The sequence below is a fragment of the Erpetoichthys calabaricus genome, chromosome 10 (assembly GCF_900747795.2).
Source record: "Erpetoichthys calabaricus chromosome 10, fErpCal1.3, whole genome shotgun sequence".
Classification (NCBI taxonomy): Eukaryota; Metazoa; Chordata; class Cladistia; order Polypteriformes; family Polypteridae; genus Erpetoichthys; species Erpetoichthys calabaricus.
Window position 1 is genome coordinate 9,594,688 of NC_041403.2, and position 22,723 is coordinate 9,617,410.

A 22,723-nucleotide genomic window follows, 5' to 3' on the forward strand; every position below is an offset into this window, starting at 1 on the left:
TTGCCTCAATAAGGTCCTTGTGCAGAGATTTTATCTGAAGCCTGGTGCCGTTACAAAGTTTTGGTGGTTGTAAGTTTCGTAGTAACATAATTGGTGCACCGACCTTCAAAAGTAGAGTATGCAGAGGCATGCCCGGAGGATTAAGAGTGTGAAGAAACTAAATGAAAAGGCAGGAGTCACCAGCAGGAAGACGTGAAGCAAGGTGAACAATAACAGGCTTGAAACGGTGAACTAAAGAAGAAGGGAGCAGTGAGCACGACGAACAGCTGAGGAAAGTAAGGAAGTGAGTGAGGAGGCACAAGAGCGCAGGGTGTCGTTAATGTATATAGGCAGGTGAGCCAACCACGTGGTAGGTGTGCGGACAGCGGCCTTGTGGAAAAAGGAAGGGGGACCGGGGCGGCCCTTGTGCGTCTCTTCTGTAAAATAAATCCTCTGTTAACGGAAATAAGTAATGAAACCGCCAAAAGGAGAGGTCAGTTCCAAAAGTACCTTACGGCATAATGATGAGAACTGCCAAAAAGATGACGTTATTTTCGAAAATTCGTTACAGGGCACGGCGAAATGAAACACACTTAACGTTTTTAAGTTCAGTGTAAAGGATGAGCATGGGAAATTTGGGCTTCCTACGTATATTGGAAGTCACAGAAATAGTGAGGAGGGGTTTCCCCTATCTATCTATCTATTTATTTATATATATATAGTTTAGGGGGTACACCCGTTTCCCCCCCTTGGGTGTTGCAATAGGACATGAAACATACCTAACTTTTTGTAAGTACACTGCAAGGAATCGGCACGTGAAATTTCAGCTTCCCACCTATATGGAAAGTGGGAGAATTAGTGATGAGTCAGTGAGGGCTTTGCCTTTAATATGTAAAGATAGAAAATAAAAATGTATTTGATATTATAGAAAATATTTAATAAAGAGGACCAGCCATTCAAGGTTTAATTTTTCCAAAACAATTTCATAGCCCACCTGCGCCTTTTTGGACAGTCCTTCATGTAATGGCCAATTTTCCCACAGATTCTGCAACATCTGTCATTTGGGGCATGCTCTCCATCTGTGAGTACCTTTGAGTCAAAGAAATATTCCTTTGTATAGAAAAAGAAAAAAAAAATCATTAACTCAGTCCATTCTCATTCAACTCAGCCATCTATTTTTTGGTTAACAGTAATGAAATCAAACTGTATTGATTAACCCTGCTTAACAGCATATGCCTTTACCTTCTCTAGGTAACACTTTTGTTTATTTGAATATAAAGTACACACTGATGTGTGCTATTTCTTCACTCTACTCATGCTACTCAATGTAATGAATTTCTTCATATTTTGTTTATTTAAAAATGAGTACTTAAATATGATCAGCACTACACCACTGTCGCATACCATTTCTGTACCAGGCTGGGGATAATATGGTGTCCCAAATAACTTCCTTCCATTGATAAAGGCCTTCATTATGAAGTTTGTCACTATAATAAGAAAACAAAAATTTCAAAACCTTAAGTATGGCTTAACTATGAAAAAACACATACAAAAGAGGTATCAACATACTTTTACGAGAAACTCCAGCTCCAAGATTGTGGTTCAAATCAAACGGGTCTAAAGAAGAAACACAATAGAGATCAAAATACATTTATGAATGGACCCTAGAACTGTCCAAACATACAAAACAACTACATAGTACTAGTACTTTTCCGTTTTGCTTTCATTTGGCATATTAAGTGGACAGGACTGGAGAGCTTTGTGGGCTGAATGGCTTATTCTCATCTAGATTACTCTAATTAGGGTCAACAAGAATTCTAACAGGGACTGAAATTAATTAAATTCCTTTACCTTCAATGGCTATGCATTTTGAAGTCCACTGTTTCTCAAATGTTGTAAGCAGTTTCTTCTGCCTAATGCTTATCACATACTCTTTGAAATCAAACTCCTCAGTGTAGAAGCGTAGCAAACCCAACCACAATTCGCCCACAGACTCAGAGTTCTTTCCCAAATCTGGCAAACGCTGCTTCTATTGAAGAAAGAAAGGTTGCAATAAATGGTCTTGAAAATCCTTGTAGAAACTTCAAGATACATTGAACAAAAAGTTATATGTATCCACCATAAAACTAAAATCAAAAGAAATATCTATCAAGTAGCAAGGAAAAATAAATTAATCTATGACTACCTTAAACCAGGCAGAAAATAATCTTTAGAGTAGACAGCAACATTATTGGGTAATTTGAGAGCCTAAGCTAAGTTTTCATACTTAACTGTAAGTTAAATATCTCAGTTCAAATGTCTGTTATAGAATCATAACACAGTGTTGAAATATTGGCCTTAAATAAAAATTGCTACATTTTATACTCAAAGTTAATATGATTTTCATTAGGAATTTAAAAACAGCAGCCTACCAGCTCATTGATGTCATCAAAGAAAAATGCATTCCACCCATCAACCATCCTTTGGGGTACAATTTTTCCATCAAATATCTAAAAAGGAAAAATGCATGTTATCCAGGATAAAGTAAACAATAATAGGTTTTAATAATAATAATAAAATAGTTATTTTACACTCTAGGGTTATATTTTAGTATATATACATACAAAAATAGTTTTTGAGTGAATCTGGAGTGTCATTGTCAAGCACCTAAAGAATTATTAGATGGTGTTCTTTACGTTTAGCTTAACCACAGTAACTTTCTGTTGGGGGATGAATAAGCATATATGCATTATTTCAAACATGCTGTACCCCTTGTGGGAAGAACGTAGAGCATGTTTTCTTCCACAGTGTTTGGTAACATAATGTACTTTCACATCATTCTCTCTTGACAAAGATGTACAGGTACATCAGAGATGTTGCCAGAGTTTTCAGTAAAATGGTTCTTAACTGCATCGTCTCTTAACTTTGTGACGCCACCTTTCCCATATATTTGGCTTACGGCACATTTATGGGCAGTTACTAGTAGACCTATTATGTGAGCAACTGCTTTAATGTGGCACATTTTTCTTTGGATGTTATCAATTAAGGTGATTAGGTAATAGATAAGAATTATTAGAAATAGGCCAGTGTTAATAAGTTTTCTGTATATCATGTGCATTTAGTTTTTGTCAACATTATGAGTAAGATATGGAAAAGTTTGGGAATGTTTTATTTTGAAAAAAAAAAAAACTATTTTGGCTAGAGGTCTAATAAGTGTAGGCAGAAAGGGCTCATGTTTGGTGGAGAAAGGGAGAGGTTTGCATCCTCCATGCTTGACTTTAATAAAGACCCACTGCAACTTCATACCTCTTGCAGGACAGGAATCACTGGTGGCTTTCTCTGCTGCAAAAAGTAAAGCACCATAAGAATATATGCATAGGAGGACAGGCTCCCCCTGGAGGCATCACCAATATCACAACGCTGTAAAAAAAAAAATAATAACACACAGTCAGTGATTATAATGTTAAGTCTTTTGCAATAATTTAAAATCGTCAGTAATACTTAACAGTAACAAATGTTATGCAACAAAGGTGAACAGCACATTCTTCCATACAGGGACATTTTTTAATTCATTTACTGTAGATCAATTTTTAGACTATTTGACTTTTTGCCAAATGAATCTGTCTGCTTCCTTCATTAGTACAATATATCAAGGTTACCTACTACAGATTTGCTACTTGTTCATGTAATATACACTACTAACATATATTTCTAAATAATCTACAGGTGCTGGTCATAAAATTAGAATATCATAACAAAGTTGATTTATTTCAGTAATTCCTTTCAAAAAGTGAAACTTGTATATTAGATTCATTCATTACACACAGACTGATGTATTTCAAATGTTTATTTCTTTTAATGTTGATGATTATAACTGACAACTAATGAAAGTCCCAAATTCAGTATCTCGGAAAATTAGAATATTGTGAAAAGGTTCAATATTGAAGACACCTGGTGCCACACTCTAATCAGCTAATTAACTCAAAACACCTGCAAAAGCCTTTAAATGGTCTCTCAGTCGAGTTCTGTAGGCTACACAATCATGGGGAAGATTGCGGACTTGACAGTTGTCCAAAAGACGACCATTGACACCTTGCACAAGGAGGGCAAGACACAAAAGGTCATTGCTAAAGAGTCTGGCTGTTCACAGAGCTCTGTGTCCAAGCACATTAATAGACAGGCGAAGGGAAGGACAAGATGTGGTAGAAAAAAGTGGACAAGCAATAGGGATAACCGCACCCTGGAGAGGACTGTGAAACAAAACCCATTCAAAAATGTGGGGGAGATTCACAAAGAGTGGACTGCAGCTGGAGTCAGTGCTTCAAGAACCACCACGCACAGACGTATGCAAGACATGGGTTTCAGCTGTCGCATTCCTTGTGTCAAGCCACACTTGAACAAGAGACAGCGTCAGAAGCGTCTCGCCTGGGCTAAAGACAAAAAGGACTGGACTGCTGCTGAGTGGTCCAAAGTTATGTTCTCTGATGAAAGTAAATTTTGTATTTCCATTGGAAATCAAGGTCCCAGAGTCTGGAGGAAGAGAGGAGAGGCACAGAATCCACGTTGCGTGAGGTCCAGTGTAAAGTTTCCACAGTCAGCGATGGTTTGGGTTTGCCATGTCATCTGCTGGTGTTGGTCCATTGTGTTTTCTGAGGTCCAAGGTCAACGCAGCCGTCTACCAGGAAGTTTTAGAGCACTTCATGCTTCCTGCTGCTAACGAACTTTATGGAGATGCAGATTTCATTTTCCAACAGGACCTGGCACCTGCACACAGTGCCAAAGCTACCAGTACCTGGTTTAAGGACCATGGTATCCCTGTTGTTGATTGGCCTGCAAACTCGCCTGACCTTAACCCCATAGAAAATCTATGGGGTATTGTGAAGAGGAAGATGCAATACGCCAGACCCAACAATTCAGAAGAGCTGAAGGCCACTATCAGAGCAACATGGGCTCTCATAACACCTGAGCAGTGCCACAGACTGATCGACTCCATGCCACGCCGCATTGCTGCAGTAATCCAGGCCAAAGGAGCCCCAACTAAATATTGAGTGCTGTACCTGCTCATACTTTTCATGTTCATACCTTTCAGTTGGCCAACATTTCTAAAAATCCTTTTTTTGCATTGGTCTTAATTGATATTGTAATTTTCCGAGATACTGAATTTGGGACTTTCATTAGTTGTCAGTTATAATCATCAACATTAAAAGAAATAAACATTTGAAATACATCAGTCTTTGTATAATGAATGAATCTAATATACAAGTTTCACTTTTTGAATGGAATTACTGAAATAAATCAACTTTGTCATGATATTCTAATTTTATGACCAGCACCTGTGTATATATATAATTCATTAAGTCCATGGCAAGCAAGACAGAGCCCCGCCCACCAACAAATCACTAAGCAGACGACCATTGCATGCAAGACAGAGACCATGGGATACGCACGACAGAGCCACGCCCGCCAACTCTAAGACCATGAGATACGCACGACAGAGCCCCGCCCACCAACTCTAACCCTCCTCCCGCGTCATGGGATACGCACAACCGCATCCACCCTCGCAAACTGTTTTACACGGTGCATACAGCGATTCCCATCCGCGACAAACATGCTTCTTCTTAGATGGTTCTGCAGGAACGGAGAAAACCTTTGTCTACAAAAACCTGATTCATACCATACTAAGAGCATAGTGTTTTTGTTGGCTTGCCCGCCTGCCTGACTGTTACCAGCATTCACCACAATGTACAGGAGTGTAAAAGTATCGCAGCTGCTACCTCATAAACTGTCCTTATTTCCCAGATTTCCCTGTATAATTCACTAAGCAGCCGACCATGGCACGCAAGACAGAGACCATGGGATACGCTAAAAGCAGCCGGAACCGAAAAGAACAATGAAAAGTCAACGTGGCTCAGTGGTGCATGTGGACTGTAGCAGAGACGAAAGCGACTGAGACGGTGTTTGGTGAGGTGTTGCATGCGGGCACATGAGCATGACACGGGAGAAGGGTTAGAGTTGGCGGGCGGGGCTCTGTCATGCATATCCCGTTTTCAGTCATTGACAATTGTATGTTGCTCACTCCAGAGTTCCATCTTTTCATTCACTCACAGTCATATCCTCAAAAAAATGTGCCCGTTCTTTCATCATTTTGTTGCAGCCTATCAAAGACTTGCTGATCATGTTTTCTAGACTCAATATACATTGGCTTTTCACTCAGCACGGGGGCGCGCATTCATCTCGGATAATTACATCCAAGTTGACTAATCTGCTACACGGCTGCGTTTGAAAATCTGACTTATCCCAGATGAGTTTCACTGGCAGTAATGATTAGGAATCCAGTTGGAACAAAACCCTGCAGCCATAGGGGTTCACCAGGACCAAGTTTGGGAAACACTGCTGAACAGAGACGAAACTGACTCAGTTGAGGAGATGGGGCGGGCAAAGTAGTTGCAGCTATTGATTATTCAGTGTTGTTTGTCTGGGTGTTTGATCTGCTCGACGGGATCAGAAATAAAAGGAAAACAATGTGAAGGCAATGTCACAGGTGTTCCTGTGGTATAGTGGGTCCACGGCTCCCCTTCAAAAGGCCATTTTTAAATAAATAATCATCGCGCTCACCGCGTAGCGAGGGCCGTGGAAGTGTGGCTGAAACGGTTTCCGGGTGGAGTCGTGCTGGGGGGCGTTTCTCCCCTGTGCAGTGTGCGAGCGAGTGAGGAGAGAGAGAAAGCCGGTATATTAGAGTGAGCGAGAGCAGGCTCGAAGGCAATGTGTTCCTGTGGTATAGCGGGTCCATAGCTCCCCTTGAAAAGGCCATTTTTAATCAGGCAACTGACAGTAGTGGAGTCAGGCACAGAGAAGGTCAGCTGCTCAGAGAGCGTCTCGACTGTTGCAGGGCCTGCATCGGTGAAGCAGGTGAGACGCTAATGAAACAGAGACACAGGGTTTATTGGTTTTTAAAGACTGCTTCCTTCATTGTGTTTTAACCTCAGTTTTAAAGGATTGTTTTAAGGATCCCATAGGATACTCCTCACAAACTGTTTTACACGCTGCATATAGCGATTCACATCCGCGAGAAACATGCCTCTATGAACAGTCAACGTGGCTCAGAGGTGCATGTGGACTCTAGCACAGACGAACATAAATGAAGCCGTTTTTTCTGTGTCGTCGCATCCGAGTTGGTGGGCGTGGCTCTGCAAGTTGTCGTCATATCCAATGGTCTTAGAGTTGGTGGGCGTGGCTCCGTCCTGCGTGCTTCCATGGGTGTCTTGCTTGCTCTGGCGGCGGCTTAGTGAATTATATATATATATAGATAGATTATGCAAAAACACTTACATTTTAGGAAACACTGTATGTCACATTAGTAGCAGTGGTGACAAAAGATGCTCAATGCATACAATATCATGTGACTGAATATATTTTAAATTCATAATTACAAGACCAACACCACCAGTATCCAATACCAGTGCCCTGAGTCACCACAACATAAAGTTTACAAATCAATTGTTTATTTCAAAACTGGGGCAGTTTCAGGTAAAATTATCTACTCAAGGTTTCATTGTAAAACATGATGTAGTTCAAAAAAAGCATCTTTAATTAATTTTATATCTGCAGAAAAACCCAATGCCACTCAGGCTCACGTATAAGTCGGGTCTTGAAACACGAAAAATTGATCATAAAATCAGACCCCGACTTATAGGCCAGTTCAAAAATGCGACACTTAGTTCTTCTTGCCTCCTCCAATCTCACATCAGTTCCTCAGACGCATGTAATTTTGTTGCAGCAGCACAGTTACCAATTTCTTCCGCCACTTCAATTTAATTTAAAACCAGCTACATACAGTGGTGTGAAAAACTATTTGCCCCCTTCCTGATTTCTTATTCTTTTGCACGTTTGTCACACAAAATGTTTCTGATCATCAAACACATTTAACCATTAGTCAAATATAACACAAGTAAACACAAAATGCAGTTTGTAAATGATGGTTTTTATTATTTAGGGAGAAAAAAAAATCCAAACCTACATGGCCCTGTGTGAAAAAGTAATTGCCCCCTGAACCTAATAACTGGTTGGGCCACCCTTAGCAGCAATAACTGCAATCAAGCGTTTGCGATAACTTGCAATGAGTCTTTTACAGCGCTCTGGAGGAATTTTGGCCCACTCATCTTTGCAAAATTGTTGTAATTCAGCTTTATTTGAGGGTTTTCTAGCATGAACCGCCTTTTTAAGGTCATGCCATAGCATCTCAATTGGATTCAGGTCAGGACTTTGACTAGGCCACTCCAAAGTCTTCATTTTGTTTTTCTTCAGCCATTCAGAGGTGGATTTGCTGGTGTGTTTTGGGTCATTGTCCTGTTGCAGCACCCAAGATCGCTTCAGCTTGAGTTGACGAACAGATGGCCGGACATTCTCCTTCAGGATTTTTTGGTAGACAGTAGAATTCATGGTTCCATCTATCACAGCAAGCCTTCCAGGTCCTGAAGCAGCAAAACAACCCCAGACCATTACACTATCACCACCATATTTTACTGTTGGTATGATGTTCTTTTTCTGAAATGCTGTGTTCCTTTTACGCCAGATGTAACGGGACATTTGCCTTCCAAAAAGTTCAACTTTTGACTCATCAGTCCACAAGGTATTTTCCCAAAAGTCTTGGCAATCATTGAGATGTTTCTTAGCAAAATTGAGACGAGCCCTAATGTTCTTTTTGCTTAACAGTGGTTTGCGTCTTGGAAATCTGCCATGCAGGCCGTTTTTGCCCAGTCTCTTTCTTATGGTGGAGTCGTGAACACTGACCTTAATTGAGGCAAGTGAGGCCTGCAGTTCTTTAGACGTTGTCCTGGGGTCTTTTGTGACCTCTCGGATGAGTCGTCTCTGCGCTCTTGGGGTAATTTTGGTCGGCCGGCCACTCCTGGGAAGGTTCACCACTGTTCCATGTTTTTGCCATTTGTGGATAATGGCTCTCACTGTGGTTCGCTGGAGTCCCAAAGCTTTAGAAATGGCTTTATAACCTTTACCAGACTGATAGATCTCAATTACTTCTGTTCTCATTTGTTCCTGAATTTCTTTGTATCTTGGCATGATGTCTAGCTTTTGAGGTGCATTTGGTCTACTTCTCTGTGTCAGGCAGCTCCTATTTAAGTGATTTCTTGATTGAAACAGGTGTGGCAGTAATCAGGCCTGGGGGTGGCTACGGAAATTGAACTCAGGTGTGATACACCACAGTTAGGTTATTTTTTAACAAGGGGGCAATTACTTTTTCACACAGGGCCATGTAGGTTTGGATTTTTTTTCTCCCTAAATAATAAACACCATCATTTAAAAACTGCATTTTGTGTTTACTTGTGTTATATTTGACTAATGGTTAAATGTGTTTGATGATCAGAAACATTTTGTGTGACAAACATGCAAAAGAATAAGAAATCAGGAAGGGGGCAAATAGTTTTTCACACCACTGTATTTTCTTCTGATCGAACACTCCACTGTAGATAAGGGATGCTCATATGATAAAGGTGTATGAGGGTGTGAGATACAAAATAATACAAATCAGTGCAAATGTTGCTTCGGAATAGTTCAGGTATTACCGTGTGGTCATGTAGGCACAATAGAGAGAGAGGTTAGGAGCGCACACTGATACAGCGCATTGCTGCACCCACATAGAAAAAAAGGCAGTGTACTCTGTGGTTACTCTCTCAGGTGGGCGTTAGCGTATCGTAATCCCTTGTACCATTAGCGTGAGTTTTCCGCATTCAACTTATATGACATTATAAAATACCAGAAATTATACTGTAAAATCAACTCCTGACTTATCTGCAAGAGAACTTTCCCATGAGTATATACGGTATATTTATATAAATCATAACTGAAAGCTAATAAGGCTGGGCTATTTAATCTGATAAAACTTACGAGCTTCTATTCATATATATATATCCAAAATTGTACTGAGCCAAGGTACTTCGGCTAAGCATACTGTTTGGTAATGGATTTCATTTATTTATGATTTTCTGTGGGGAAAAAATATTTTTAATAATACCATATTAATTCATAGACACCTGAAAGTCTCCAATATGTACTAAATGTCTTATATTTCTGCTTTGAAAATTTTCCATGAAGTGGAGAAAAGCTTGCCAGTGTTCAGAAAACAAAGTGCCCACATAATACAATGGCTGTCTGGTGCCTTGTAAGGTAGTCTACAATTTATACAGTTGTATGTATTAACTTCTATCACTTTACTATTAAATGACTGCATAACACAGAATAACTATACAAACCAAAAATTCTTGACATGCCTCTTTCCAACTTGTCCAAAGCAAACACAAATGATTAAAGTTCTAATTGTGTGGCACATATTAATTACCTTTGCAAAAACCTTCATTGTGTACCCCAAGAACTGTACCCGAGAATCAATAGCTGCATAAGTAGCCAACATCCTGGTGTTATGTTGAGCCTGGTTTTAAAAATATAGAAAAATATTTTTAGAATATGCCTTTTTTGTAAAATTTTCAGGTAATAGAAATAATCCTACCAATGTATTGTATAAACTTATATCGCCTTCCAGTCCACTTTGCTTATGTTCAAATTTGACTATAGGCACTTTAGCTGTTGTTATAGGCAAGATATTTCGTAAACCTGTATAGATATACAAATGAAGAAAAACATGATTAAATGACAAAAAGTACCTGGTTTTAAAATTAACAAGTTTAAAAAAGACTCTGAAATACCTGAATGCTTCTTGAGAATCTTAGCCAAACTTTCAATAATTTCTTTACAATTCAACTTCTGAATAGGCAGAGAAAAGAAATAACAAGGAACATATTTTATTCAAGTTTTGCTAACTACTAAAACAAAACTAGGCTCAAAGCATACCCACTGAACAGATGCATTATTAGGCACGTGTACTTAACAGGGAGTTGATCCTCATTTACTCAAACAACAATGTGAACTTGTTGGAACATGGCCTCACCAAAGTACCAAAAGTGATGTAGAGGGATGCTGGCCCACTTTGATTCCCATGCTTCTTCAATCAGTTGAATTAGCAGGAGGTAACGTCCTATTCTGAATAACAATCTCCACGTCATTCCACAGATGTCCAAATACAGTCAAAATGTGGACTGGGAAGGCTAGTTTATTAAGTTCACTACATTCAGGATTCTTAATCGCATAGAGCAATGTCCTTCTGATGAAGTTCTCAGATAGGTATAACTGCTGTTATGAAGGGATATCAGCAATAGTGTTCAGGTGCCTTGTGGCATTAAAACCCTGCTTTATCGCATTAGTGAATCCAACATTTTCCACAAAAAAACTACACATCCAAAACCATTATATCACCAATAACTGGCATTGCTTATACCATATGGTATGTATCAGAGGGCCAATGAGGTTCTATCAGCAAAAAATCAGCCAAAATCACAGTTAATTTGACCAAGTTACTACGCTGAGATCCTTCATGTCCAATGTTTGTGCACATAAGCCTACAGCTACCAACCACTTTTGTGTTTTGCTAAAAAAAAAAGCATAAATCAATTGGACTAGTAGCTGCTAAAGACCATCTATGGGACTATATACTGTATGTTCAGTGCCACTAATGTCCGACTGTGTCTTGTCTGCCAATCCATACCTCTGTCAGTTACTTTAATCAATTTCTATTTTCAGCCATGAGAAACATGCAGCCTGGATGTTTTTCGGCTGGTGGCCCAGTTGCTTTACACTTATGACATCAAGACAGTGCAAAACTGCCACACAGTTGCAACTCCCAACATACTTAAGCCAAAGCCCATTACAATGCTGCATTCAAAGCTACTTAAACCTTTCCAATTCTCTATTCAAATTGTCCTCGGGTGATAAGTTGTTCCTTGCTTTAAATAGCATTATCCATACATATGATGCTATCACTGATTAAGGAGTTAATTATCTAAGAATGACAAACATACGTAATGAAAAGGCCCCTCATTTTGAAAATGGCAACGATGAAGAGTGGAGTGTGGGCTCTAGTCAGTTTATGTTCTCAGCAAAAATTAACAAAAAAAATGAAAATATAAATCCACCACACACCACCTTAAACCAGGAGATTCTAGTAGAAAACAGAAGGATGGGCAGAATTGTACTATTCACTGACTCTTTAGGGATTAGATTCAATGCTCCCTTCATTTTTTTACTTAAAAGTATTGATTATTATGTTTTTCTTAGGAAAGATCAAAGTGAGGCTTTAAATACACCCTTAAACAGCGATGGTAAAAGATTATCTGCAAAAAGAAAATCTCTGAAAAATATTTTCACTTTCCAAAAACAATAAATACATAAATAAATACCTCTGCTGTTTCATGACCTTCCAGAGTCATGCAGATATCCAGGTCACTATCCCGAAACCCAAAGCCATTTTTTGAGGAGCCAAACAAGCATAACCTTGCCTTTTCTGTTTTAAGAGAAAGAAAATAAAGCAATAAATACATAAAGTGGAAATACTTTATAACTAATTTTTAAGAGCCACTGCCCACTGAAAGAATTACTTTTGCTTACAGAAGGAAATGCTACTGCAACATGTCAAGTTTTACTCCTGTGCTAAATCTACAAATACTTTTGTTTAACACAACTTTCATTTACTCTCGGGGGTTAACAATGGGGCAATAGCTTTGATAAAATAAGGTTTCAACATTAACTTCTATGGTGGAACTAATAGGCCTTCCCACATTTTAAGAATGATCAAAGTTTGTTTTCTAACTAACAATGCTGAAACTGTCATACTGAGAAAACAGAGAAGGCAGATGGACACAGGAAAATCAAAACCAGCAAGTATAGCCCTCCGTATCAGGCTTTCACTGGGTTTTAGATTCAGAATATAAGGAGACAATCTATATGAGCTCTGAGACAACCAAGATATGTTCCCGGCAAGCATGAAGTAACAAGACATAAAAAATGCCTTAAAAATACACGTACTATGGTTTTGTAGCTGGAAAATACTTTGTCCAGCTTGCTCAATACGTCATTGACGCAGCAGTGAAATACAGAATTTTTTTTTTTCATTAATAGAAAAATTCTAACAGATTTTCATTTTTTTTAATCATTTGTTTTTTGATGGGGGTTAGACTTGATTAATTAAAAAAAGAATGTAAAAAGATGTAACAGTTCCAATATCTGCGAGTACAAAATTAAAATCAGCTCTAATACATTATGTGCATAACATACATACTGTACACTGTGGAGCTGCACGGTCTGTTAAGGACACTCTTTATTCTTATGTCTCGCTTGTGCTTGAGAGTTCTAATCACAGGGCATCCCTTGCACAACTGCTGCAGCCCAGCTTGTTGTGGATGTCAGGATTCCTGAATTAAGTTTAAAAGCAAACTACATTTGGAACTGGTGTATTTGTGTGTTTGTATTAGTGTGTAAAAAAAATCAACATTTGTCAAAGTTTTTAGCTCTGCTTATTCAAGCACTTCAGATGCAAGTCCTTGACTTAAAGTCGAGTAAGAATTTTGTGACTCTCAATCTGGCTACACAGCTGCACCTCCACAGCCCTTGTCCACAATAGGATGAGGTACTGTATTTGCTTCGGAAGAAACAGAAACCAGTCAACAAAACAGGGTATGTGCTCATTGCTGAGAGCTGGAACTGGAACTTGTGCTGGATTTCCTTCATGCTCCAAATGATGAACTCAACTGTACAACGGAATTTATGTGAATCCAGTTACGATATCACATTAAAACAGTACATTCTGTAAGAAAAGTTTACTACTAAATATTTGTTTCTAACACTACTGATGGCATGCATACAGCAATTTTTAAAAGCTTGAATATCAAGTTTGCCAGAAGCATAATGGAAGTCCAAAGGTTCTTAAATAAAAAGCAAACAGTGTTAAGAACTAGCAGAACAGTAAGGAAAAAAAGACGTGTGTTTAATTAACATTTTTTTTTTTTATCTTTATTTTATTAATTTTATTGTAATCATTCCATACAAATAGATCAATTTATAACCAAACAAATTAAAGACAAATCAAACCCCACCCCTGAGAAGGAGAGCTTAGCTAAAGGAGAATTGCTTAGGGCTTTTTAATAAGACAAAAATAAGCAAAGGAAAGGGAGAAAATAAATATATATGTAAATAAGAGATGGAGAAGGGAATTAAATGCGGTAATAGTTATTTCTCTTATTCTAAAATGATATTGATCAGATCCTGCCAGGTTTTGAAAAAAATTTGTACAGATCCTCTAACTGAGAATTTGATTTTTTCCAATTTCAAATAATATAAAACATCGGTTTCCCACTGACTTATCAGAGGAGAGTTAGGATTCTTCCAATTTAACAGAATAAGTCTGCGTGCCAAAAGTGTAGTGAATGCAATCACCGTTTGCTTGTCCTTTTCCACTTCAAGTCCATCTGGAAGAACACCGAAAACAGCTGTTAATGGGTTAGGAGGGATTGTGACCCCAAGGTTGTCTGAAAGGCACTTAAAAATTTCTGTCCAAAATGATGCTAATTTGGTGCAGACCCAGAACATGTGACCCAGTGAGGCAGGAGCTTGGTTACAGTGTTCGCAGGTTGGGTCTTGCCTTGGAAACATTTTGGACAGTTTTAAGCGAGACAGATGAGCTCGATGCATAATTTTTAGTTGAATAATTCTATGTTTTGCGCATATGGAGCTCGAGAGAATTCTCTGCTTTGCTACCTTCCACTCCTTTTCTGATATATTAATTAAGATATCTTCTTCCCAATGTCCTCTTGGATCTTTGAAAGGTAGGGACTCTAATAGGATTTTATATAATGCGGAAATGGTGTTTAATTCCTCAGCAATGAGCAGTTTTTTTTCCAGCATTGTGGAGGGTGCGAGGTGGGGAAAATCGGGCAATTTCTGTTTAACAAAATTTCTAATTTGAAGATAGTGAAAGAAATGTGTAGCTGGGAGGTTGAATTTTGAACGTAATTGTTCAAAAGATGCAAATATGTTGTCTATATAAAGATCTCTGAGCATTTTAATCCCAAAACGTTTCCAGGTATTAAATACTGGATATGTTTGCGAGGGTTGAAAGAGGTGGTTTTCTTGCAGAGGTGCCACCGATAAAAGATTTTCCATCTTAAAATGCTTTCTAATTTGGTTCCATATTCTAAGTGAGTAAAGCACAATTGGGTTATTAGTATATTTGCGATAACTTGCATTTATTGGAGAGCAGAGCAGGGAGTATAAAGAAGTATTACAGGATTTTATTTCTATTGCGGACATTTAAAAGAAAAGTTTAAAACAAAACAGGAGTGACTACAATCTTCAAAAGACAGCTATATGCTTAATTGTATGTTCAGTTACTGTAAGATTTAGATCTAATTCAGGTCCTCTTACCATCGTATTCTTTGCGAATGAACCTCTCTAGACCTGCCAGTATCTGCTCCCTCTTTTGTTGTTCAATAGGAACAGACCTTTCATCTGTGACAGAGGAAAACAAAAACACAAAATGACAGTACAATAATTTTATCTGCTGAAATAAATGCACACTGTAATTTAAAACAGTAATAAATAAATTAGATGACACGTCTCTGTATGAATCCCAATATTATTTCATTTATCCTCCCATCTATTTGTCAAAGCAAACATCCATTATTTTAACCAGCCTTGTCCAATACAGAGTTAGGAGGAGCATGAGCCTGTTGTGGCATTTCTAGACACAAAATATGAAACAGCTCAGGCTGGAGTGACCATCCATCCCTTGCTTATTCAGATTACTTGAAAACATTATTTCAAGTATTTTGTCATTTTTAATGTAGAATGAAACATGACTGAACACAATATTAACATATTTCCAAATAAGAAACCACTGCTCATCAGTGACATCAGCAATTTTCTAAAGGCATGTGGCAAAGCATTTCAGGAGGTCAATTCGGAAACATACGTGAAATGCCAATACAGGGTTAGAAAATCAATTAAAGTGGCTAAATGTCAATGCAGGAATAAGCCGTAGGCTGAGCACAGGTGTAGAAATGATTCACACAGACTTTGACAGGGTTTAGAGGTGCATACAGAGAAAATGTTATCTCATAATCCATATTGTTCTAAAGTACTGTTCAAAGAGCACATACTCTTATGTCAACGTCACACAGTTTAAGCTCCTGATGATTGCCTTTGCTAACAGATTCTGCATACTCTGAAAATGGTGGGCTGTTCCTGTGCACCACTAAAATACATTTTAATAGCAGTGCTGTCAGCAACTGGAAAGGGTGTTAGCTATGGTTACATTAAGTGACAAGAATAGATTTAAACTACTCTGTGAAGAAATGCTTCACTAGTTGTACCTTTCAAAGTTTTTCCCTTTTTATGGGGTTCACACAGTAACAGGTGTATGATGGGGACTCTTTCTTTGTCTTACCAGGATTGTTTGAAGCTCTTTCCCTGGGTTCACGTGGGAAGATGCTGGCATCTGTTCCGGGCGCATCCGGTGTTCCGTCAGAGGGGGAAGAGTTGGCACTTTGTGTGTCTCAGTTTGAAGAACTCTTCAACTGAGACTGGTATCAGGCACATTGTGCCACAATCCTGGTGGGGATCAAACTGCTGTCCTGAGTCGTTTGTATGTTCGTTTGTGTGTGTTACTGTGGATCATGACCTGGTGTTTTAACCGAGGAAGATGTGCTTAGCAGTTCAGCTTCAATTGCAAATTGATGGGCACGCAAGCAGAATCCTTTGTTTATTAATATTACAGTAAACCCTCGTTTATCACGGTTAATCTGTTCCAGACTCTACCGTGAAAAATGAATTTCCGCGAAGTAGGATTCTTTATTTATAAATCGAATATTTTCGCAGTTAGAGCATAGAAAACCTGTTTACGGCCTTCTAAATACGTTTTTTTAACATTATTAGAGCCCTCTAGACATGAAATAACACCCTTTAGTCAAAAGTTTAAACTGTGCTCCATGATAATACAGAGATGACAGTTCCGTCTCACAATTAAAAGAATGCAAACATATCTTCCTCTTCAAAGGATTGTGCGACAGGAGCAAAGAATGTCAGAGAGATAGAGAAAAGCAAACAATCAAAAATCAATAGGGCTGTTCGGGCTTTTGAGTATGCGAAGCACCGCCTGACAAAGCAGCTGCAAGGAAGGGAGCAATGTGAAGGTAGTCTTTCAGCATTTTTTAGAGGAGCGTCCGTATCCTCTAGGCCAGTGTGCGAACAGCCCCTCTGCTCACACCCCTTCCATCAGGAGCAGAGAATGTCAGAGAGAGTGAGAGAGACAAAGAAAAGCAAACAATCAAAAATCAATACATGCTGTTTGGCCTTTCAAGTATGCAAAGCACCGCGTGGGAAGCATATTGTATATCATTGAGGAGTTTTATTTAATACGTAATATGTGCTCTGGTTGGGTAGCTTCTCAGCCATCTGCCAATAGCGTCCCTTGTATGAAATCAACTGGACAAACCAACTGAGGAAGCATGTACCAGAAATTAAAAGACCCACTGTCTGCAGAAATCCGTGAACCAGCAAAAAATCCGTGATATATATTTAGATATGCTTACATTTAAAATCCGCGATGGAGTGAAGCTGTGAAAGTCAAAGCGCGATATAGCGAGGGATCACTGTAATTCTATTAGACCTCAGTGCAGCATTTGACACTGTCAGACATGACATTCTACTGTCCAGAATGGAGAACATTGTGGGTATCTCTGGCACTGCCCTGCAATGGTTCAAGTCCTATCTGACTGATAAGCAAGAGTTTGTTAGTCTTGGCAACAGCAGATCCAGCTCAGCACCAGTCACACAAGGAATTTCTCAGGGCTCTGTCCTCGGCCCTCTGCTCTTCTGTATTTACATGCTTCCCCTTGGCCATATTATTCGTAGCTATGGACTGGGTTATCATTTTTACGCAGATGATACTCAACTCTACTTCAATGTTAAAAGTGGAACTTCATCAGATCTTTCTCAGCTCACAACCTGCCTTAGTGAAATTAAAACCTGGATGGAGCAGAACTCTTTAAAATTAAATTGCAATAAAACTGAACTCCTGCAAATTGGGACTAAAATGCAACTTAATAAAATGAGCTCTTTCCCAGTCCATCTTGGCGGTGATCTCATCAGACCTGCCTCTACCTGTAAAGAATCTTGGTGTCATTTTTGATTCCTCCCTCTCTTATTCCGACCACATAAATCACATTAAGAAACTTTCTTAGTTGCACCTCCGTAACATATCCCGTGTTCGCTCCTTCCTCTCCTTCTCTAATGCTGAGAAACTTGTCCCTGCTTTTATCACATCCCGCATCAATTATTGTAATTCCCTACTGGCAGGTGCCCCTTCTAATCTTATATCACAGCTCCAGCTTATTCAAAACTCAGCTGCAACAGTCCTTACTTGAACCAGCAGCAGCGAGCACATCACACCCATCCTGCTCCGTCTTCACTGGCTCCCTGTGTCTTACAGAATCGAATATAAAATCCTACTAATAACCTACAAAGCCTTAAACGACCTGCGCCAAACTACATTAGTGACCTTCTCCATCATTATGTGTCTGTCCGCCCACTAAGGTCCTCTGATTCAGGCAATCTTGTTGTGCCCCACACTAATCTACACTCCATGGGTGACAAAGCCTTCAACTGTATAGCACCCAGACCCTGGAATGACCTACCGAAATTAGATCAGCTGACTCCATGAATTCTTTTAAAAAACAACTCAAAACTCATCTGTTCAGGAAGGCTTTTAGCTCTACTTGACTTTATTACCCTTCTCTCAGTTTACTTCTCTGTCAAGATGCTCATGTAATCTGTATGTGTGTGTGCAGACCATCAATTATGTTGTTCGTTAGGCTTTTTTTTTTCTCTTAATTCACTGTCGTAATCTTCTTTATTTATTTATCTGGTTTGTACAATGCTATATACTGTATACCCTGCCGTTCTTTCTTATATTCTGTAAGTGCCTTGAGCATGGGAAAGGCGCTATATAAATAAAATATCTATTATTAATCATGTCATAATGCATAAAGGTGTAAAGACCACACTGTTGTTAACTTATGCATGTAAAACCACAAAAGGATTAAAAGTAAGCAGTGCATGTCTGGGAGGAGGATCACAGAAATCAAAAGGTGTTGAATGTCTTCAATTATAGGTGTGAAACACTCTTCTTTCTTTGACATTTTGCAGGACAAAGAGGATGTCAAATCCATTTGAATGGATTAATTTTTTCCCCTCATTTTGTTTTTGCCATTGGTCTGTATGTAATACTTTTTGAACTTTTACTTTTTTAACGTTTTCTGGGTTGGCTCTTTTATATTTTGATGCAATAAAAATCACTTTTTATAAAAACCGAAAGGTATTTTTGAATTTTGATAAGGACTCCTTAGACCCTCTTAGTAAAGATAAATCATTCTGTGGGTATCACTGGTTTAACCTAGGCATGGTTTACCTCATATTTATCTTATAGCAGCAGTTTCTCCAGTTTGACTTGTAGGATCCCCCAAAGATCTGTCCTCAGACCTATCTTGTTTTTCACTTTATATGCTTCCTCTAGCTCAAATCACCAATTCTTTTAATGGAATCCCCTACCATGTTTATGCTGATGATATTCAGGTTTATTGTTCTTTTAAGCAAAAACAACTACAGTATACAAGTTGTCTTCTTTGGTTGACTATCTAAAGGAGGTCAATAATTGGCTACTTGCCAACTACTTAAAGTTAAATACTCAGAAAACTGAGGTTTTAATCTTTGCCCCTCTGCATCTGCGCCCGGCAGTTTCTCAAAAATCTTCCACCATCTCCACCTTCTCTCAAGCATCCCTACGTAATTTAGGTGTCATTTTTTATCAATCTTTGAGGTATGATGCACATTTCAGGTGTCTCTGTGTTGTTTTTTCACTTTAAGAATTTTTAACAAGTTGAGATCCATTGTTACCAGGGCTGAAATGGAAATGCTTATCCATGCTTTCGCCTTGTCACTTCTGGATTACTGCAATTCCCTCTTTACCTGCCTATATAAAGCTGATTTGTCTCATCTTCAGACTTTCCAAAATGTAGCTGCTAGGGTATTAACACATTCACATAAATGGACCCCATATTTCCCCAATTTTACATACTCTACATTGGATCCCAATGGAATTTAGGATCCAGTTCAAAATTCTGGTTCTTACTTACAGAGATCTGCATGGGCAAGCTCCCCAATATATCACAAACCTTTTACAAAATTACACCTTGGGCCGTGCCCTTAGATCTGCTCATTTAGATCTCCTTTTGGTTCCTTGTACCAGATTAAACACATGTGGGAATTGTGCATTTCTAGCTATGACTGCAAGGTTATGGAATCATGAGGTCTGCAGAATCTAGCAAAATCTACTAAATTGTTCAAATGTCAACTTAAGACATATTTGTTCAGACAGGCATTTGTGTAGCCTTGTTTTTATTTTGTTTTGTTTTGTGATATTTCATGTTCTCTATGTTTTTTGATATTTCATTTTATTGTTCGGTGCTTTGTGACATTTGTCTGTGATAGGTGCTCTATAAATACATTTTTACTTACTTACTCACTCATTGGTACTTTGATCCTGACTACTACACCTCCTGTTCCTGTGATGGGACATGAGTTGTCACATACTTCAGAAAAGAAAGTTAAAATACCAAAAGAACATGAAAAGCACACAGAGACTCCTGGATGCTTACAGTTGGAGAGCTGTGACCTGATCAATTTTCTGGTAGGAACAAAGAAAGATCATTTTAAGAGCACAGATGCTTTAGTTTTTAATGCAACTTTTTAAATACATAATTTCCTTCAACAGAAACTAAAAGGGTGAACAACATACCACTCTGCTCTGCCCACTAGCCTATCACCGTGCCTATTGGTATAAAAATGCAGCCATCAATGCTTATAAAGGGTAAAGCAGCAAATGCTCACTGACATCGGCTAAGTTATATATATATATATATATATATATATATATATATATATATATATATATGACAAACACTGCTTATTGCACTCACCATGTACAGTAATCCCTCGCTATATTGCGCTTCGACTTTCGCAGCTTCACTCTATCGCGGATTTTATATGTAAGCATATCTATATTACTAAACGAAGGTTGTATATATGCACGGATGCCAGATGCACCGAAGCGCATGAGCAGTGCGTCCCAGAGTCAAACCTAGCGGCTTCCCAGAGTCAGTAGGTGGCACCCAAACAACACAACACAACCTGTAAACTAAACTTCACGTCACAATACAACCGCCGCCCGAACATGAACACCACCACATATACAACCTTCGTTTAGTGATGTTTGCATATATGCAATGAAGAAGCACCGAAAGCACCCCTGAGTCAAACCCAGCGGCTTCCCAGAGTCAGTAGGTAGCGCCCAAACAACACAACACGACCTGTAAACTAAACTTGAGGTAAAGCGTGCATGCCAGGTTGTATATATGCAAATGCCAGAGGCCACAAGCAAGCCGTACACACTACCACTGCCACCCAAACGCGACCGCCCACACCACGCATATACCACCTTCGTTTAGTAATGTACTCCTCCAAGCCCGGGTCCGCCGCAATGGTCACTTCTGCACATGAATCCGCAGCCGTCAGCAAACGACTTCTAGCTAACTACACAGCCACAGAAAAACAAAAACAAGAATGCATGGATAAAAACAGTGAACGAAGGCGCCTACAACGTGCTTCTGAAACACCAGAACTAGATGAGTCACGGTTCCAAAAAGAAACCGCTTTAGTACAAATATGTTAATTTAATTAAATGTAAATTTTCCCAGGACGCACCCACCCTCCATGATTTTTCTTCCCTCCAAATATTGGAGGGAACAGAAAGTGATTGCCATTCTTGGATTTGCGATTCTTTCGAGAATCGCGGGTTTGCTGGTTTAAATATATATATATATATATATATATATGTATATAAGCTACCCAATCAGAGCACGTATTACGTATTAAATAAAACTCCTCAAATATATTGTGAGCACGGGGGCTGTTTGCACCCCAAGAGGATACGGCCGCTCCTCAAAAAACTCTGAAAGACTACCTTCACATTGCTCCCTTCTTTACTGGGCTTACTTGTGGTTGCTTTGTTGCGCGATATGCTTCCCGCACGGTGCTTCACATACTTAAAAGCTCAAACAGCACCTATTGATTTTTGATTGTTTGCTTTTCTCTCTCTCTCTCTTGCTCTGACATTCTCTGCTCCTGACGGAGGGGGTGTGAGCAGGGGGCAACCCCCGCGATCGAGGAGGGATCACTGTACAAAAGTTGTTTCCTATACTTCTATTGTTACTTGTTCCATACTACTCCTGTCACAAGTCTCACTTAAGAACACTTACTCTCTACTGCTTACTTGCCAATGTTATAAAATGTGTCACTGCACAAATTCTTATTACAAGTTGTGATCGAAGCAAATAAAATGAGGCAGACTGGCAACCTGTTTCATCAGGGTCTATCACAGGTCACATTTTTATAACAATTTATTAATTTCAATTGTGCAAATTTTATTTATAGGGTTGACATATAATTTCACTAGTAGGCTATATTGAAATCTTGTTATCTCTGTAAATCACATTGTAATGGATTGGGGGTTGGGGCATTTTTTTAAATTCATAAACAGTTAAACATATAAACATTTTTATTAATATTCCTAGTTTATACTGCAAAGTACTCTAGGAAAAGACGAATGAAAAGGAGGAACGTGAGGATATTATAAAATGTTGTATATACTGCTGTATGATTGATGATTATCTCTAAACTGTGTAAATGACTTTAATTTTGTAGCTTAAATTAATTGTATTTATTTTCAATTTTTTAATAATCTACCAATAAAAAA

The 22,723-nt window shown here is 38.8% G+C and overlaps 2 protein-coding genes and 1 long non-coding RNA gene across 7 annotated transcripts in view; 1 reads left to right on the top strand and 2 right to left on the bottom strand.

The window, feature by feature from the left end:
* LOC127529390 (uncharacterized) overlaps positions 1–22,723 on the bottom strand; it is a 706,297-nt gene that overhangs the window by 434,459 nt on the left and 249,115 nt on the right. The gene's annotated exons all lie outside the window — the stretch shown is intronic.
* Positions 1–22,723, top strand: part of mpl (MPL proto-oncogene, thrombopoietin receptor) — a 522,581-nt gene that overhangs the window by 237,544 nt on the left and 262,314 nt on the right. The window lies entirely within an intron of this gene.
* Positions 1–22,723, bottom strand: part of tut4 (terminal uridylyl transferase 4) — a 124,021-nt gene that overhangs the window by 17,817 nt on the left and 83,481 nt on the right. For 4 of the 5 annotated variants that reach the window (XM_051932698.1, XM_028810861.2, XM_051932699.1 and 1 more), the window contains exons 15-25: positions 15,280–15,363; positions 12,261–12,364; positions 10,674–10,731; positions 10,478–10,581; positions 10,310–10,399; positions 3,265–3,378; positions 2,391–2,468; positions 1,831–2,008; positions 1,549–1,596; positions 1,384–1,466; positions 974–1,089 (exon numbers count right to left, since the gene is read on the bottom strand). In XM_051932698.1, coding sequence (XP_051788658.1) covers positions 974–1,089; positions 1,384–1,466; positions 1,549–1,596; positions 1,831–2,008; positions 2,391–2,468; positions 3,265–3,378; positions 10,310–10,399; positions 10,478–10,581; positions 10,674–10,731; positions 12,261–12,364; positions 15,280–15,363 — 1,057 coding nt within the window. The remainder of the gene's footprint in view (positions 1–973; positions 1,090–1,383; positions 1,467–1,548; positions 1,597–1,830; positions 2,009–2,390; positions 2,469–3,264; positions 3,379–10,309; positions 10,400–10,477; positions 10,582–10,673; positions 10,732–12,260; positions 12,365–15,279; positions 15,364–22,723) is intronic. The other variant, XM_028810862.2, reaches the window with a different exon arrangement.